We start from the raw sequence: 18,670 nt of genomic DNA on the forward strand, positions 1-18,670 counted from the left end.
TAACCACTGAGCCACATCACCAGACCTTTTTTATTTTTTATTTTGAGACAGCGTCTCACCAAGTTACCTACAGCCTCGCTAAATTGCTGGGGCTGGCCTTGGTCCTTCTGCCAGAGCCTCCAGAGCTGCTGGGCTTACAGGTGCAACCCGGCCCATGCCTCCTTCTTAATTCTAGAGCAGGGTTCTCAAAGTGAAGTCTCTACACAAGCTGCCTCTCAGCTTCACCTGTCAGAACCTGTCAGAAATGAAGATTTCCACACTGACCTACAGAGAAACAATTAGAACAAAGTTTTATTTCCCGTCTCTCCCCACAGCCAGACCCTGGGAATCTAAATCTCTTCACAGCCTGAGCTAGTACTCTACCTCTAGCTGAGCCTGAAATTCCCCTCTCTCTCTCCTGCTTTGCTCTTATTGTCTTTGGGCTTCACAGAGGCATTCCTTCTCCTGGGACACTGTGTTAGACACCTGATTTAGTGGCTGCTCCTGTGCCCCTCCCAGTCCTTTTTTCTCTTAGTAATTAAACCATGGGGATTCTACCTGTCGACTGATCCATATCTGGTACTAAATACATGAATTGTCCCTCTCCCTCTTAAGCGGTGACAACTACCAAGAACCAATAGCACTTGTGGGCTGTTTGGATCATTTTGTTTTAACCCCTAGTGCCTGACCAACAGAATTTTTAATATTCATTGAATGGAATAATAAATTACTGTCACTTGGTTGGCAATTTAAAAATACTGATGATGATGATGCTATTTCTCCCACCTGCAGTGGAATTTAACACAGTATGCATATCCTAACATACACAGATTAAATAATAGATTGTGTAATTAAATATAGATTAAATATAGATTCTGTGGGCTTGAATTTCAAAACTATGCTTTGTTCTCCTGACCATAAAGCCATTTGTAGGAGGGCCAAGGAATTCAATGATCAACAGAGAGAGCTTCCTGAACAGGGGAGTTACATGCTGATCAGGGTCTCCTCTCTCCAGGTCTGTCTCAGCTCTACATGGAAAAGGGCTCTCATGCTGCATGATGAATTCTGTGCCTGGTGTTCAGTGTTTATTGAATTAGAAATAAGTATTAAAGTTCTTGTAGGGAATATATGATCACAACTACAGGGAATATAGGGTCACAACTACCTGGGAGTGCTGTAAAAGGCCTGCATGGAGGACTAGGAATTCTATGAGAAAAAGAGAAACATTAAACACTCAAGTCCTGTTATGAGTAAAACTGCATTCATAGCTTGAGGGCGAGTTTATTCAAGGCAGTGACTGAAACACACTGGGAAAATGGCCTGAGCTCATGCACTGAAGAACCTTTTACTTTGTGCCAAGGAATTTAGATTTCATTCTTCAGAACTAAGAGAGACAAGGTTTAAGTGTATAGGAGTAGGGGAGTTTACTATTTCAATATTTACAAGTATGTGCAATACCTGCTCTGGACCAAGGTTTGTTCTAAATGCTGGGATCAAACTGGCAAAAACAAAAACCATCACTGCTTCAGTTATAAAACTGTAGCAGCTAACTCTGAGAGCCATCTTAGTGCCAGGTGCAGAGTCAGATTCTTTACCTGTGTTCTTTACAATAGCTCAGTGAGACAGTAGTTGTTTTTGTTATTATTTATTTATTTATTTTTTAATATTTTTATTAGTCATTGATGGACATTTACTTATTTATATGGTGTGCTGAGAATTGAACCCAGTGCCTCACACATGCTGGGCAAGTGCTCTACCACTGAACCACAATCCCAGCCCTTGTTATTATTTTTAACTTCACTAAATGTGAACAGAGAGTGTTATGGTTTGGATGTGAGGTGTCCCCCAAAAGCTCACTTGTGAGATTCAAGAAGGTCCATGTAGAAATTATTGGGTTACCAGAACCTTAACCTAATCAGTGAATTAATCACTTGATGGGATTAATTGAGTGGTAAGGAAGGCAGGTGAAGTGTGGCCGGAGGGTGGGGCATTGGGGGTGTGGCTTTGGGGTATATCATTGTATCCAGTGAGTAGAGTCCCACCTTCTCCCTACTTCCTGATCATCATGTGAGCTGCTTCCCTCCCGCCATACTCTTCCAACATGATGTTCTACCTCACCTGGAGCCCTGAGGAATGGAGCCGGCCTTCTATGCACTAAGACCCCTGAAATTGTGAGCCCCCAGATAAATGTTCCCACCTCTACAACTGTTCTGGTTGGGTCCTTTAGTCACAGCAGTGAAAAAGCTGACTAAAACAGAGAAATTAAGAAACGAGAATCCCATTTACATGCAGGCCAAATGACTTAAATTTTTTATTGAAGTATAATTAACAAAAATTAAAAATTCACGTTTAAAATGTAGTTTGACATTCTGCTATCATGCATAACTAAATAAAACAAGCAATAAAAAATAAAGTTATATAGATCATTGTTTGAATTTCATGAAGTTTGAATACCAGAATATATATTATCAAGGATGACTCATTACTGTTTTTGGTAATAAGAAGGATGAAAAAATAAAGCAAGTTCTCTCTTTTATAACAAAAAATGTAGTTTGACAAGTTTTGACAAATGCATACATTTTGACACCACCACCAAGATATAAAACATTTCTATCATTCCAAAAGATTCCTTTATATCCCTTCTCAACCATTAATCTTTCTAACATTACAGATTAGTCTCTTCTAATGTTTCTTATAAATGGAATCATACAGTATACAATCTTGTCAAGGTTTACTTCTTTGACTCAGCATGAGTTTTGAGTTTCATCAAAATTCATCTTTATTGTTGCTGAATTTAGGGTTTTTTTTTTTTTTTTTTTTTTGTATGGGGATTGACAGGGGCACTCAACCACTGAGCCACATCACCAGCCCTATTTCGTATTTTTTTAGAGACAGGGTCGCAGTTGCTTAGTGCCTCACAGTTGCTGAGGCTGGCTTTCCTCCTGCCTCTGCCTCCAAAGTCACTGGGATTACAGGCACATGCCACCACACCCAGCTGAATTTAGGTTTTTAAGGAAAACAACACATTAATCAAATAATCACCTAGTTGTTTAATTACTGCAACAATAAACTAAGGATAGGCACATGTTCCCAGCACTGCATAAACCAAACGACAAAACCCCACAATTGAGGAAAATAAATCTGAGAAAATCTGAGTAACAATTTTTTAAAAACAAAAATATACTATCTGGTTTATTGACATTTCAAATACCGTACACACTTGGGGCTGTACAGGGTAATGGAGTCCGTGGAGGATATATTATCGTAGCAAGTCAAAAGAACCTTAAATCCTCACTTTACGTCCCTAATTTATTTTCAATCCACTCCTGCTGGTGTGGGGAGGTGCTCCTTATTGGCTCATTACTCCTACCCTTTACACTTGAAGGATCCACAAGGCGCATGCTCCCCTCCTGCCCAAAGTCAACAGCAACAGCTGGCACCCTCAGTGTACCTCCACGCAGACGGCGAAGACGCCCACAGTTCGGACGCGACACCTGCCGACGTTCGTCCAATGCGGGGCGACGCTGTGATCACGTGCGCAGCGACAGGTCACCGCCCCGCCACGGGCCTGGCCCCACCCACCGCCCGCGCACACCCGTGATCCCGGCGGGGGCAGCACCGGCTCCAGAGATACTCCAGAGGGCCGGGCTGCGCCTGCGCGTTGCGGCTGGTAGGCGTGGCTAGGGACGCGAAGTGGGGCGGCCCGGAGGGCTGCTAGCCGGGTCTGCGCCTAGGAGCCGCGGCGTTACCGCGGGCCTGAGCGGGGAAGGCCCGCTTTCCTTTCTCCACCAGCGAAAGTAAATTCTCCTGCTCCTTCCGCGGCGCTCCGGAGTCCTTGCCGCGGCTCCCCGCGGCCCACGGAGAGCTGTCCTGCTTCTAGGACCCGGGCCCCTTCTCCCGCGCGGGATCTCGGCGCCATGGACGCGACGGCGCTGGAGCGGGACGCCGTGCAGTTCGCTCGGCTGGCGGTGCAGCGCGACCACGAAGGCCGCTACTCCGAGGCGGTGTTTTACTATAAGGTAGGGCCGAGTCCCTGGAGTCGGGGTCCGGCGGAGCCTGAGGCCGAGGGGCGGGGTCCAGGTGCGAATGTGGCCCGGCCCCTTGGCTTTGCTTTTCCTAACGCCCACCTGGGCTCTGGCCTCGGTGCGGAGCCCGAGTCGCCGCGTAGGAGCGAGCGCTTCTCTAGCTGCAATCTTCGCTGGCTAATGCCCACCTTCGGGCTTTTTATGCCTGGAGTAGTTAGGGACGGGAGTCGGTAGCTGATTCTCTTCGTCCCTTGGCTCTGATTAATGGCCGGCGGGAAGGAGTATGTGATATATACAAAAATAATGTATGTTCGTTGAAGAAAATAAGTAAAAAAAGAATAAACCCATCTTTTATTCTAGTACTTGATGCGCATCCTTGTGGTTTTTCTGTGCATATATGTGTATATATAATTTTTTTACAAACTTGGATCGTACTAATTTTACTTCCCCCCCCCCCCCGTGGTGTGTATTGAACCCAAGGCTTCTCACGTGCTAAGCAAATGCACTACCATTGAAACTGCATCCCCAACCCCATTATGCTGTTTCTTAAACCTCTTCTCACTAGAATGTTTTCCCAAATCACTAAACCTAGTTATGATATTTTAATATTACTTGCATAGTATTGCACGTGTGCATGGACCATAATTTACTTACAGCCTACTGGGCATTTAGTTTCCTTCTGATTTTTCAGCATCTTAAGTAGTGGTGCAGTTAATATTCTTATAACTAAGGCTTTGCACATTTACATGATATTTCTTTTGGATGAATTATTGGAGGCAGAATTGTTAAAGGTCATGAGCTTCTTTAGTCCATTCTCTTCTCGCCAGTACTGAGGATTTGCAAAGATTCCTCCAGTCCTGGTCAGACGAGGAAGATAGCTGTATCCTCATATTGTCATCCCTTCTAGAAAGAATGTCAGGCTTTGATAATACAGTAGTCATTTTCTCATAAGCACATGTACTATTAGTAAAGCATGGTTTGCTTCTAATGTTTTATTGCCTTCATTTTATCATCTTTAGAGACTTTTGGTTTCAGAAACTTTTTTGTTTTTGGACTTTTGACAATATCATATGGCGCTATTTCTTTAAAAGAAAAGGTTTTGTGAAATAGTGTTGACAAATACTAATAGGTTAAAATAGTGCCATATAAAAATAACTTTCTAAAGCAAGAGAAATTCTGCAATGCTTTGTGTTTTCCTGTAGAATTATGTGCATGGTCACTTAGGAAGAGTATTTCATCCTTAAGAAAGTTAAGAAAAAAATAGTCATACATTCAGAAACTGTTTAGACTTGATACGTTTAGTGTTTTTTGCCCTGATGCTGTTCTCTAAGCAAGTTCTTAGTCACTTTTGAACATAAATGAGTAAAATAAGATTGAGAAGATCAATTTTAAAATTTGGCGTTTTTTTTTTTTTTTTTGTACCAAGAATTGAAGCCAGGGGCGCTTATCCTGTTATCCTGTGAGACACATCCCAAGCCCTTTTTATTTTTTATTTTGAGACAGAGTCTCCACTAAGTTACTTAGGACCTCATTAAGTTGCTAAGACTGACTTTGAACACATGATATTTCTGCCTCAATCTCTTCAGTTGCTGAGATTATAGGTGTGTGCCACTGCACCTGGCCTAAAATTTGACTTTTTTAAAGCTAAATAATTATCTGAATATCATTATTTGTGCAAGAAAAACTAAAGGGGTAATATATTACATATATTATGCGTTATGTAATATATATTATTTATATAATTTATATATAAGACATTAAGTTTATTGAAGTTAGGTTTAACTTTGTATTTAGATAATAGCATTTTATAAGATACAGTATTTAATGTTTGCATGTAAAGATTTAAAGGGGGGCTGGGGAGATACCTCAGTTGATAGAGTGCTTGCCTTGCAAGCACAGGGCCCTGGGTTCAATCCCCAGTACCGCAAAAAAAAAAAAAAAAAAAGATTTAAAGGGTTTTTTCCCTCCCTTGAAATATGTAAGTTGTGGAATCTGAAGAAGTACTACCATTTCTACCCCACAGCCTTTAGGCTGAATTTCCAATGGGGTCAAACTTGCACTTTTTTATTGATTTCACTAGGTTCAGTGAAAGAACTCCTGCTCAAATAACAGGTGACACTTTGTACCACTTCTTTGGAAGCAGGCATGAGGCCCAATGAAGTGTAGTACATGCTTTGGTTATTGCAGAGAAAGTTCTGTGAGTCAGAGAAATCTGTGCTCTTTCTTCTTGGGACAGTGGAAGGGAGAATGGAAACTCTTCCTCACAACCGTAGCATAACTGGCTGTGAAGGTTATGAAATAACTGGAAGAATAATTGAGGTTTTCTTAATTAAGTTTATTTCATATAAGTGAAATCTGCTTTAATGTCTTTCACTGTTTGACAGTATTTTCTGTGGAGAAAAATACTTTGTTCTACTGAGATTTAATCTATATATTTTTTGTAATCTTTTCTTGATATTTAATTTTGGTGGTTATTGTTTTAATGCTCTTGTTTTGTCTTTGGTGGTGCTAGGGACTGAACCCAGGGCCTCACACATGCTAGGCAAGCATTTTGCCAAACGTATATCCTCAACCCCTGTTTAATGCTTTTAAGGTTTAGTATACCTTTTCAAGGTAAACAATTTTAAATATGATCTGTGCAATAAGGAGAACATAAAACTTGTGAACCACGACTGTTCTAAAAAATGTTTATAGTAAATCCCTTATACTTGAGTTCTTAAATTTTTAATAGCATATGAAAATTGTGAGAGCATTGAAAATGGTAGAAAAGGTATTAGAGGATTATGTAACTTATTTTATGAAAAAAAAGTATCTTAAGATTATTATTCATGGAAACCAATGGTGAATTAGAAAGTGATGATGGAAATTGAAATTATAACGCATATGTTAGATTCCTTTTAATTTTTTTCTTTTTTCTTTTTAGGAAGCTGCACAAGCCTTAATTTATGCTGAGATGGCAGGATCAAGCCTAGAACATATTCAAGAAAAAATAAATGAGTATCTAGAAAGAGTTCAGGCTCTACATTCAGCAGGTTAGTAAAAGACTACTAAACATGTTACTTTTTTTTTTTTTCCTTCTCTACCATTACATCTATTCTGGGTTTCTCTTCTGTTCTTTATCTATGGATCTTGACCTTCATACTCTTTCTGCTCATTCCTCTTGAAAAATCATAATATGCAAATAAACAATAGATCCACAAGAGAAATCTTAGAGATAATAAACTCCAATATTCTAACTTTCTAGAGGTGCAGAGATGGTGGATTATCTAGATAGTGGATTATCTATGTTCAAACAATTTGTCATTGGCAATGTTAGGATGGGATCCTGTTAGAATTTGCTTTTTAAATATCTGACATATGCCCTCTTTTGATATTAATATTAAGTGACTAATCTCCAGTGTTTAAAGATTTCAGCAATAGATAAAGTCTCTATCAGTATCTTCTACCTCCAAACCTTGGCTGAACATTTTAGGAAAATCATATCTTGGGAAAGTGACATATAAGCAGAGATCTAGAATAGCTCGTATGTTAATCAGCTTTTTGTTGCTGTGACCAAAATACCTTACAAGAACAATTTAGAGGAGGGAAAGTTTATTTTGACTCACAGGTCCAGAGGTTTGTTTTGTGGTCAGCCCAGTCCATTGCTTTGTGACCAAGGTGAGACAGAACATCATGGCTGAAGGGTGTGGTGAAGGAGTGCTGCTCCATTCGTGGCAGCCAGGAAGCAGAGAGAGGGAAGGGGCAAGGAGCTGCAAGGAAAATGAACCCTTCCAGGCTCCCAGTGACCTCCCTCCATCCATGTCCCACCTGCCTACAGTTACTGGTAACCAGGTAGTCCATTCAAACTAGAATGGACCGTTCAGGTTACAGCTCTATTTATAATCTACTCATTTTGCCTGTCTGAAAATCATAAATAAAAAAGGACTTGGGACTTAACTTAGTGGTAAAGCTCCTCTGGGTTCAATCCCCCATGCCAAATCAAGAAAAGCAAAACAAAAAACTAAGAAAATAAAACAAACAAACAAACAAAAAAAACCTTTTAAAACTTAATGGGTTTATTGAGATATAATTCATATACCATAAAATTCATCTTTAAATTATAACATCCATTGATTTTCAATGTATTTCCAGAGTTGTTTAAGCATCACCACTGTTTAATTTTAGAACATTTTTGTAACCTTAAAAGGAACCCCTTATCCTTTACAGTTACTCCTCATTCCTCCAACACTTCACCCCTAACAACCACTAATCTTCTTCCTATCTCCCTAGGTTTACCTGTTTTGGATATTTCACATCAGTGCTTTCATCCAGTATGGAATAATTTAATCCTCTTTGTTGTCTGGCTTCTTTCACTGAGTTTAATGTTTTTAAGGTTTATCAATGTTGTAGCATGTGTCAGTCCTTCATTCCTTTTTGTAGCTAATATTTCATTGTATTGATTTGTTACATTTTGTTTATCCATTCATCAATTGATAGGAGTTTGGTTCCCCCCCCACCTTTTGACTATTGTGAATAATGTATTACAATCACTCGTGTAGAAGTTTTCGTGTGGAAATGTGCTGCTTTCGGTTCTCTTGGATATATACCCAAGAATGGAATTGATGAGTAATAGGATTACTATATGATTAACCACCACACTGTTTTCCAAAGCTGCTAACCGTTTTACAGTTCCACCAGGAACATAGCAGGATTCTGGTTCCTTCACATCCTTACCAACAGGCTACTGCCTTTTTTTATTCTAGCCATGCTGATGAGTATAAAGTAGCATCTCATCATGGTTTTGATCTGTACTTGCTTGATGGCTTATGTGCCACTCAGTTATTTGAATGTCGTCTTTGCAGAGATGTCTGTTGAGATATTTTGTTCACTTTTTAGTTGGGTTGTCTTTTTGTTGTAATAGATCTTTATTCTTATAATTTCTTATAAAGACATATCTTTACATTAAAAACAAATGAAGGTGGATAACATTGGGCATTGAAATGGACAAAGCTGTTATATGGATTTATGAATATGTCAGAATGAATCCCACTGTTAGTACAGTGCACTAAAAACAATAATGATAAATAATAAGCACTAAAACAAAACAAGTGGAAAGGGGGTGGGGGGTGTAGCTCAATAGCAGAGCACTTACTTGCCTTGCATGCATAAGGCCCTACGTTAATTCCCAGTACTGAAAAAATAAAAAAATTAAAAAAAAAAGAAAACAAATGGAAATAGTTGTTTCAAAGAGCAGTAAGAGTATGTGTTAGTTTTCTGTATCCAGATGACTTAGAAAAGCAGGAACTTTATCATTAGGGCCTAGTATATTATATTACACAATTATTGTCTTTACTGGAAAAAAAATTACTTAAAATATAACAGGACTTTTTAAGGTTTAGTGTTTTCCAGGTTTTTGTTTTGTTTTTAGGGTGGGAGGGGAATGTGAGGAAGACTTGTTTCATTTTTTTAGATGAAGGGAGTGCTGGTAGGGAGGAAAATTCAGGGAAAAAATTAACAGTTTTTTATTTTTCTGATCTCTGGTGTCTCTTTTGTGATGAATCAAATAGGGCATCCCTCCACCCCCAATGCTTTGTTTTGTTTGGCCTTAAAATTAAGATTAAAAAGTGAAGGGCCTATAATCCCAGCAGTTTGGGAGACTGAGACAAGGGGATTGCAGGTTTGTGGCTAGCCTTAGCAACTTAACAAGGTCCTGTTTAAAAAAATAAAAAGGGCCGAAGATGTAGCTTAGTGGTATTATAAATGCCCCTGAGTTAATACCCAGTATCCAAAAAAAAAGCTGAGGTGGGGGAGATTAGTACTTTTGAAGGATTTAACAAAAAATACCTTGGTAAGCTTTTTAAATGAAGGCGTATAGAGTTTGGTAAAAAGATCTCAAATGAATTAAAGTGGTATTTTGTTTGTTCTCTGGCTATATTTAAGTAATATTTCTTATTTACATATGTCCCCCCTGCCATCCTAGTTCAGTCAAAGAGTGCTGATCCTTTGAAATCAAAACATCAGTTGGACCTAGAGCGCGCCCATTTCCTCGTTACACAAGCTTTTGATGAAGATGAGAAAGGGAATGTTGAAGATGCTATAGAGTTGTATACCGAAGCTGTGGATCTCTGTCTGAAAACCGTATGTATAGCTTCACGTTTAACTTCTTAGAATTGTGTTCAGAAATTTCTTCCTTTATTGTTGGGCATGGTGGTGCATACCCATAATCCCAGCCACTTGGGGGTGAAGCAGAAGGATCACAAGTTAGAGGCCAGCCTCAGCAACTTAGCAAGACCCTGTCTCAAAATAAAAAATAGTGCTGGGGATACAGCTCAGTTGGTAGAGTGCTTGCCTTGCATGCACAAGGCCCTGGGTTCAATCCCCAGGACCACAAAAAAAAAAAAAAAAAAAAAAAAAAAAAAAATTAATTAATTAAATAAATAAAAAAAATTAAAAAAGGGGGTGTGGTGGCATACACCTGTAATTCCCAAGACTTGGGAGGCTGAGGCAGGAAGATCCAAGTTCCAGGTTAGCCTCAGCAACTTAGTGAGGCCCTAAGCAACTTAACAAGACCCCTTTTTAAAATAAAAATGAAAAAGGTTGGGGATGTAGCTCAATGGTAAATCACCCTGAGTTCAATCCCAGTACCCCCTCCCCCGCAAAAAAGGAAAAGAAATTTTTTCCTTTACTAATGAGTTATAGTTAATTCCTCAAAGAAGAAGAATTATTCTGCCATTATAAATGTAACTAAATCTTCTAAAAGATGATGAAGGGTAGAAAGTTAGTAATGGGTTTTTACACAGCTTGTTAAAATTTTGTTACTATTAAGATTGAGTCACTAGGCGATTTTTTTAAATACTATTTTTAAAAAATATTTATGCCCTAGTAGTTAACTTATCTTTCTATAGGAAGAATTCATCACAAATCTATGATTTGGAATTCTATTTTTTTCAATTTTATGCAGTAAAAAATAAGGTAGTGGTTTAGGAGCATTTTACTAATTTTCAATGTCAAATGTATATGCTGAGTGGCTTTTATTGTTCCCTGCAGAGCCTTGGTTGGGTCTCTGATTCAGAGGGCATGTGGTGCTTGAGAGAGCAGTGCATTGGGAAGGAAGAGGTAAAGTGGTAGACTGGTATTCTTAGTGTCTCACACAGTGCCAGATTTTGGTAGTATTCAGAGACACTATCCTGATTTCTGTGAGTGTCTTAGACCATAGGTAAGTGTTCTCCTGATGTTCCTGCCACTCAGCCTTCCAATGGTTGTACAGTTGTGGTCTATTTAGCACTTGTCCACATTTAATAGTTTTTAAGTTCACCTCAGTGACAAGTTTTCAACACTTTTTAAAATCATAGCCTTTAAAGATAAACTAAAATGTCATTTTTTTTCTTATCAATTTCAAGAACTATAATGTACATTGAATTTTTTTGCCTAGGATTATGGATCAATTAAAAATAATATATGCTTTAAAATTTTTTTTTTCTCTTAAGTCTTATGAAACTGCTGATAAAACCTTGCAAAATAAACTGAAACAGTTGGCTCGACAGGCACTAGATAGGTGAGTTTTGGTCTCTAAAGTTCTTATCCATGGATAGCATGTATTGTGTTACTTATTACATAACAGATTTGTCTTAATGCATGGTAGAGATCATAGTAAAAAACGTTCATCTTTGAACTGAGATCCAGATGTCCTACCTTCTTCCTCTAGTTCTTTGCTTTAAACTCAAGAAATAACCCATTAATCAAGACATGGTTTTAGTTTTTTAATATACAGAGAATAGAAATGACTGTGATTCTTATAATGAAAGACTTCCTTGCATTGTGTAATCTCAGACTTCCAAAGAGGAAATCTTTCAGAAAAACTTCTAGAGCTACTGTGAAAAATAGGCTGAGAATGATCCTGCTTCCAACCATACCCATTCTCCAAATCATACCATGTAGTAGCTCTTTCACTTGAAGCTCAAGTATCAGCTTTTTCATTGAGGTCTGCCCTAGCTGTTGGATTTAAAACCAAAACTGCCCCAGCACTTTTATCCTGCCTACTCTCTTCTAATGTTCTTCCTCATAACTCTTTCTAAACTGAAAACGCTTATTCCCTAAATGAAAGTTCTGTGAGGACAGAGAATGTAGCCTATTTTGTTCAGTGCTATTACCAAGCACCTCGCCTGACATATAGTTGTGCTCTTTGGATACTTGTTGAAAGAATGAGTAGTTTTGCACAAGATAATTACACCTCTTGAAAGGAAAAGAACGGAGATTGCATTTATGTGTATAGCATGAATTATTTATTTCCTTTTGAACGCTGACTAAATAGCTATACAACCCTCAGCTTTTTTTTTTTTTTTTTAATTAAGGTATAACAATCATTCCTCCTTTTCATCACCACCATCAACTAACTTTAGTTTGTTTCCATAAATTCATGAAAATAGGAGCATTTGACACATAGGTGTCTTCATCTTGACTTCTTTGACCAGTTAGCATCATAACTGAGTTTCATTACCTATGTAGATAACCCATCATCCAGTATTCCCAAGTGCATCTTCTAAGGAAAAGGTGTGTGTGTGAGAATTGTGGGTTCCTTTGAGGATCTGTTGAAAATTATGGGTCCACTTTATAGGGAAATGTACATAAAATTTTTTTTGCATATAATTTCAGAGTGTTCAAAAGATTCTTTTATTGTTTTTTCATTTTTGATACTAGGGATTGAACCCAGGGGCACTTAACCACTGAGCACGTCTCCAGCCCCCCCCCCTTTTTTTTTTTTTTTTTTTTTTTTTTTTTTGGCGGTGCTGGGGATCGAACCCAGGGCCTTGTGCTTACAAGGTAAGCACTTTACCAACTGAGCTATATTTCCAGCCCCTCCAGCCCTTTTTATATTTTGTTTAGAGACAGGGTCTTGCTGAGTTGCTTAGGGCCTCACTAAGTTGCTGAGACGACTGGCTTTGAACTTGCTTGGGATCCTCCTGCCTCAGCCTCCCTACCTGCTGGGATTACATGCATGTGCCTCTGTGCCCAGCTGAGTGTTCACAAGACTCTCGAAGTTCATATATGGACTTCAGGTTAAGAACTTCTGCTTTTTAGCTTGTTCTTTGACAGAGCAAAGTCAAAATTCACTTGCATATCATGTAGACCTTCTGTGTCTGCCTTCCTCTTGTCTCATCACCTGCTGCCTCTCATTTGTGTCTTTCATAAGGGCTATATCCATTCTTTTGAAATTACCTCTACACTCTATGCTATTTCATACTTCTGCACATTTTGTGCATGCTCTTCTCGGTATAAATGCTTTCTTACTGAGTATAGTGGCACATACCTGTTACCCCAGCTATTTGGGAGACTGAAGCAAGTGGATTGCAAGTTCAAGGCCACCCTTGGCAACTTAGACTGTCTCAAGATAAAAAGGACTGGGGATGTAGCTGAGTTGAGAGCACCATAGAGGGCTGGGTTGTGGCTCAGTGGTAGAGTGCCTGCCTCACATGGGTGGGGCACTGGGTTCGATCCTCAGCACCACAAAAATAAATAAAGAGAGCACCATAGAGTTCAATACCCAGTACTACCCCCCCAAAAAATCTTTTCTCATTCCCCAGGTGAACAATTCTGTGGCTCAAGCATTGTTTCAAAGCAACCTTCCCTTACTCAGCCTCTAATCATTAAATCTATAATTTGTTATACAGGTAGTACTTCTATCCTGGCATCTGTCATTTTGATGCAGTTGCCTTTTTTTCTGATAAAACCTTGAGTACCTTAAGGGCAAGGATTATTTTATACATTCTTGTATATTCCTTTTCTTGCTTAGTATCAGATGTAAGTGTTAATTAATGTTGTCAATAAAATATTATTTGCAAAAATGTTTACTTACCCAAGGGATTAGCTTAAATAGTCCATATTTTGATTGCTTTGTAAGAATTTAATATGCCAGTTTTCCATTAGGGTGCTTGGAGTAAATTTTGTTTCCTAAAAGCTTCATGTGAAAAGAAAAACTAGAACTTTGTGTGTCTTTGTGTGCCTCTATTATAGAGCGGAAGCGTTGAGTGAACCTTTGACAAAACCATTTTGCAAGGTCAAGTCTGCAAATATTAAACCAAAGCCACCACCAGTGAGAACACATTTTCCACTAGGACCTAATCCCTTCCTTGAAAGACCTCAGCCATTTATAAGTCCACAGTCATGTGATGCACAAGGACAGAGATACACAGCAGAAGAAATAGAAGTGCTCAGGTAAATCCATTTATACTTCGTGGTAATGAAGAATTTTGCAGGTAATTTTCTTTTCATTAGGTTTGCTGATTTGTATTTAGGTTTTTGTTCTATGTTGTACTGTTAAATAAATGTAAATTATGTAGTCACAACTTGAAATTAAGTTAAAACGTATTGGTTCTAATATATCGTTCTATTTAGCATTTTTTACTGGACACAGTATGTTTTTCTGTAAATCCAGGCATTTTGCAAAATTGAGCCTTGAAGGTTAGGGCAAAGCAACTGTGGCAGACTATAATAATCTATATAACTTTGTAACTGATGGGGAAAAATATGTTGAAACAGCCGTGTATGTCAGCAGACAGAAGTCTTAAGCTATGAATAGTTTTTCAGTTCTTTAAAAGTTTTTACTTTTATTTTTTAAGAAAATAGAAGAAAATGTGACAGAAACCTCAAAACCTAACTGATACCATCCAGCTCTTTACAAAAAGCATTTCCAGATCTCTGGTCTAGATAGAAAGCTCAGTGACCCTGAAAGCAGACTCAGGGCATATTAAAAGTGTGAAACAGTAATATGGTAATCCTGGGCTGCCTTCTGAAGCAGTGTAGGTTAGATAACTCTTTGAACCAGTGTGGTGGTTTTCCAGTTGGGTTGTTCTTGACTGCTTAGAGCTAAGCAAATCATGTAGGTGCTTTTTTTACCCGCCTTGGTACCAGGGTGCTTAACCACTGAACAGTATCTCCAGCTCTTTATTTATTTTGAGAGAGTCTTGCTAGGTTGCTGAGGCTGGCTTTGAACTTGCTATCCTCCTGTCTCAGCCTCCTGAGTCAATGGGATTATCGGTGTGTGCCACTGTGTCCAGCCTAGGAAAACTAAAAATGAGCTGTGAAAGGGCTCTTTCCTAGGTCTCAAACATATGAGAACATCTTTCTTTTCCTGCTGAAGATTTAATTCTCTATAATATGTCCCCCTTTGCCTCAGAAAACTTACACATGGATCATACAACACAAAGCAGGACAAAGTAGGGTAGTTTTAGAACTCAGAGGCAGTAGGAGTTCAGCACTTAGTCTAATCAGCATCTGTGTGCTCCCTTGTATACTCATTTGAAATTCCATACTACAAAACCACCGTCTTTCCACCTACAAGGTTGCAGCTATCCTTCATACAAGTGAAATAGTTCTCATTCTTTCCCAAAAATCATCCCAAAAGTCATTGTATTCATTGCCCATGGTATTATTACTTAAATTCACTGATTATTGTCAAAGACTTAGTTGTGATGTTACCCTGCAACTACTCAAAGTAGATACAGTAAGTACATAGTTAATATACACAAACATATATGCAAAACAAGGAGAAAACATACCAAGCTTCTTTTTTTTTTTTTTTTGACCTTTATTTTATATATTTTTATGTGGCACAGAGGATCAAACCCAGTGCCTCACATATGCTTAGGTTAAGTGCTCTACCACTGAGCTACAACCCCAACTCAAACGTTTTTTGTCAACAGACCATACCCATTCTTCCACTACCCATTCCATATTCCCATAACCAGAAAATATGGAGAGCATATTTTTTTACAATTGTAAATGCTATATTTTTTTAAAATTTATTTTTATTGTAAACAAATGGGATACATGTTGTTTCAGTTTGTACATGGAGTAACAGCATACCATTTGCATAATCATACATTTACATAGGGTAATGATGTTTGATTCATTGTTATTTTTTCCTTCCTTCCCACCCCTCTTTTCCTTCTATACAGTCCCTCCTTCCTCCATTCTTGCCCCCCTCCCATCCCCCATTATGTGTCATCATCCGCTTATCAGTGAGATCATTTGTCTTTTGAAGTTTTGAGATTGGCTTATCTCACTTAGCATGATATTCTCCAATTTCATCCATTTGCCTGCAAATGCCATAATTTTATTATTCTTTATAGCTGAGTAATATTCCATTGTATATATATATATATATATATACACCACAGTTTCTTTACCCATTCATCAATTGAAGGACATCTAGGTTGGTTCCACAGTCTGGCTATTGTGAATTGAGTAGCTATGAACATTAATGTGGCTGTATCTCTAGTATGCTGATTTTAAGTCCTTTGGGTATAGGCCAAGGAGTGGGATAGCTGGGTCAAATGGTGGGTCCATTCCAAGTTTTCTAAGGAATCTCCACACTGCTTTCCAGAGTGGCTGCACTAATTTGCAGTCCCACCAGCAATGTATGAGTGTACCTTTTTCCCCACATCCTCTCCAACACCTATTGTTGCTTGTATTCTTGATAATCGCCATTCTAATTGGGGTGAGATGGAATCTTAGTGTAGTTTTGATTTGCGTTTCTCTTATTACTAGAGATGGTGAACATTTTTTCATATGTTCATTGATTGCTTGTAGATCTTCTGTGAAACGTCTGTTCATATCCTTATCCCATTTGTTGATTGGGTTATTTGTATTCTTGGTGTAGAGTTTTTTTTGAGTTCTTTATATATTCTGGAAATTAGTGCTCTATCTGAAGTACGAGTGGCAAAGATATTCTCCCACTCTGTAGGCTCTCTCTTCGCATTGCTGATAGTTTCCTTTGCTGAGAGAAAGCTATTTAGTTTGAATCTATTCCAGTTATTGATTCTTGCTTTTATTTCTTGTGCTATGGGAGTCCTGTTAAGGAAGTCTGATCCTAAGCCAACAAGTTGAAGATTTGGACCTACTATTTCTTCTATAAGATGCAGGGTCTCTGGTCTGATTTCAAGGTCCTTGATCCATTGTGAGTTGATTTTTGTGCAGGGTGAGAGATAGGGGTTTAGTTTCATTCTGTTGCATATGGATTTCCAGTTTTCCCAGCACCATTTGTTGAACAGACTGTCTTTTCTCCATTGCATATTTTTGGCACCTTTGTCTAGTATGAGAAAATTGTATTTATTTGGGTTTGTGTCCATGTCCTCTATTCTGTACCATTGATCTACCTGTTTTGGTGCCAATACCATGCCGTTTTTGTTACTGTTGCTTTGTAGTATAGTTGAAGTTCTGGTATTGTGATGCCCCCTGTTTCATTCTTCCTGCTAAGGATTGCTTTAGCTATTCTGGGTTTCTTATTCTTCCAGATGAATTTCACGATTGCTTGCTCTATTTCTGTAAGGTACATCATTGGAATTTTAATTGGAATTGCATTGAATCTGTATAGCACTTTTGGTAGTATGGCCATTTTGACAATATTAATTCTTCCTATCCAAGAACATGGGAGATCTTTCCATCTTCTAAGGTCTTCCTCATTTTTTTTCTTCAATGTTTTGTAGTTTTCATTGTATAGATCTTTTACCTCTTTGGTTAGATTGATTCCCAAGTATTTTATTTTTTTGAGGCTATTGCAAATGGAGTTGTTTTCCTCATTTCTCTTTCAGCTGTTGGCGTTGCTTGCGTATAAAAATGCTTTAGATTTATGCGTGTTGATTTTATAGTCTGTTATTTTGCTGAATTCATTGATGAGGTCTAGAAGTTTTCTGGAGGTGGTTTTTGGATCCTCTAAATATAGAATCATGTCATCAGCAAATAGTGACAGCTTAAGTTCTTCTTTTCCTATTCGTATCCCTTTAATTTCTTTGGTTTGCCTAATTGCTGTGGCTAGAGTTTCGAGGACAATGTTGAATAGAAGTGGTGAAAGAGGACATCCCTGTCTTGTTCCTGTTTTTAAAGGGAATGGTTTCAGTTTTTCTCCATTAAGAATGATGTTGGTCATGGGCTTAAGTAAATGCTATATTTTTTAAATTCCAAAATAACTAAGCAATTGATTTGTCCCTTTGGGCTCAGTGTAGATTTGGCTCTGTGTTCTGAGAAGGGACAGAAAGTATACTTTGATCACCTCTAGAAAGATGTTTTTTTTAAATATTTTTTTTAGTTATTGATAGATTCTTTATTATTTATATGTGGTGTTGAGAATTGAACCCAGTGCCTCACATATGCCAGGCAAGCACTCTACCACAGCTCCAAAAGGCCTGTCTTGACACTAGTTTTGTGAGGTTTTTGTTTTGTTTTGTTTTTTGGTACCAGGGATCGAACCTCGGGGTGCTTAACCACTGAGCCACATCTCCAGCCCTTTTCATTTATTTTTTAGTTTTTAGTTGTCAGTGGACCTTTACTTTTTACTTATTTATATGTAGTGCTGAGAATCGAACCCAGTGCTTCATGCGTTCCAGGCAAATGCTCTACCACTGAACTACTACTACAGCCCCTACTTTTCACTTTTTGAGATAGGGTCTCCCTAAGTTGCTGAGGCTGGCCTGGAACTTGCAAGCCTCCTGCCTTAGCCTCCCAAGTTGCTAGGATTACAGGAGTGTGCCACTGTGCCTGGCTTGACAGCGGAGTTTTATTATGAAGGACATTAGGTCTTTAAAGAATACCCATATTAAATTGAATTGCATCATTTTTTTTCCTGATATTTAATTTTAGGAAAATTTTGTTCAAATATATTTAACAACATGAGGTGTCAGTTTAATTTCAGT

General features: G+C 38.4%; 1 protein-coding gene across 2 annotated transcripts in view; it reads left to right on the forward strand.

The window, feature by feature from the left end:
• Window positions 1-3,632: 3,632 nt before the first annotated feature.
• The window catches only part of CAPN7 (calpain 7), a 43,722-nt gene continuing 28,684 nt past the window's right edge, over window positions 3,633-18,670 (forward strand). Inside the window, exons 1-5 of one of the 2 annotated variants that reach the window (XM_079114396.1) lie at window positions 3,633-3,998; window positions 6,928-7,036; window positions 9,964-10,121; window positions 11,471-11,538; window positions 13,995-14,195. In XM_079114396.1, coding sequence (XP_078970522.1) covers window positions 3,897-3,998; window positions 6,928-7,036; window positions 9,964-10,121; window positions 11,471-11,538; window positions 13,995-14,195 — 638 coding nt within the window. In that variant the 5' untranslated portion in view covers window positions 3,633-3,896. The remainder of the gene's footprint in view (window positions 3,999-6,927; window positions 7,037-9,963; window positions 10,122-11,470; window positions 11,539-13,994; window positions 14,196-18,670) is intronic. The other variant, XM_079114395.1, reaches the window with a different exon arrangement.

Source organism: Sciurus vulgaris, assembly GCF_902686455.1.
Source record: "Sciurus vulgaris genome assembly, chromosome: 16".
Taxonomy (NCBI): Eukaryota; Metazoa; Chordata; class Mammalia; order Rodentia; family Sciuridae; genus Sciurus; species Sciurus vulgaris.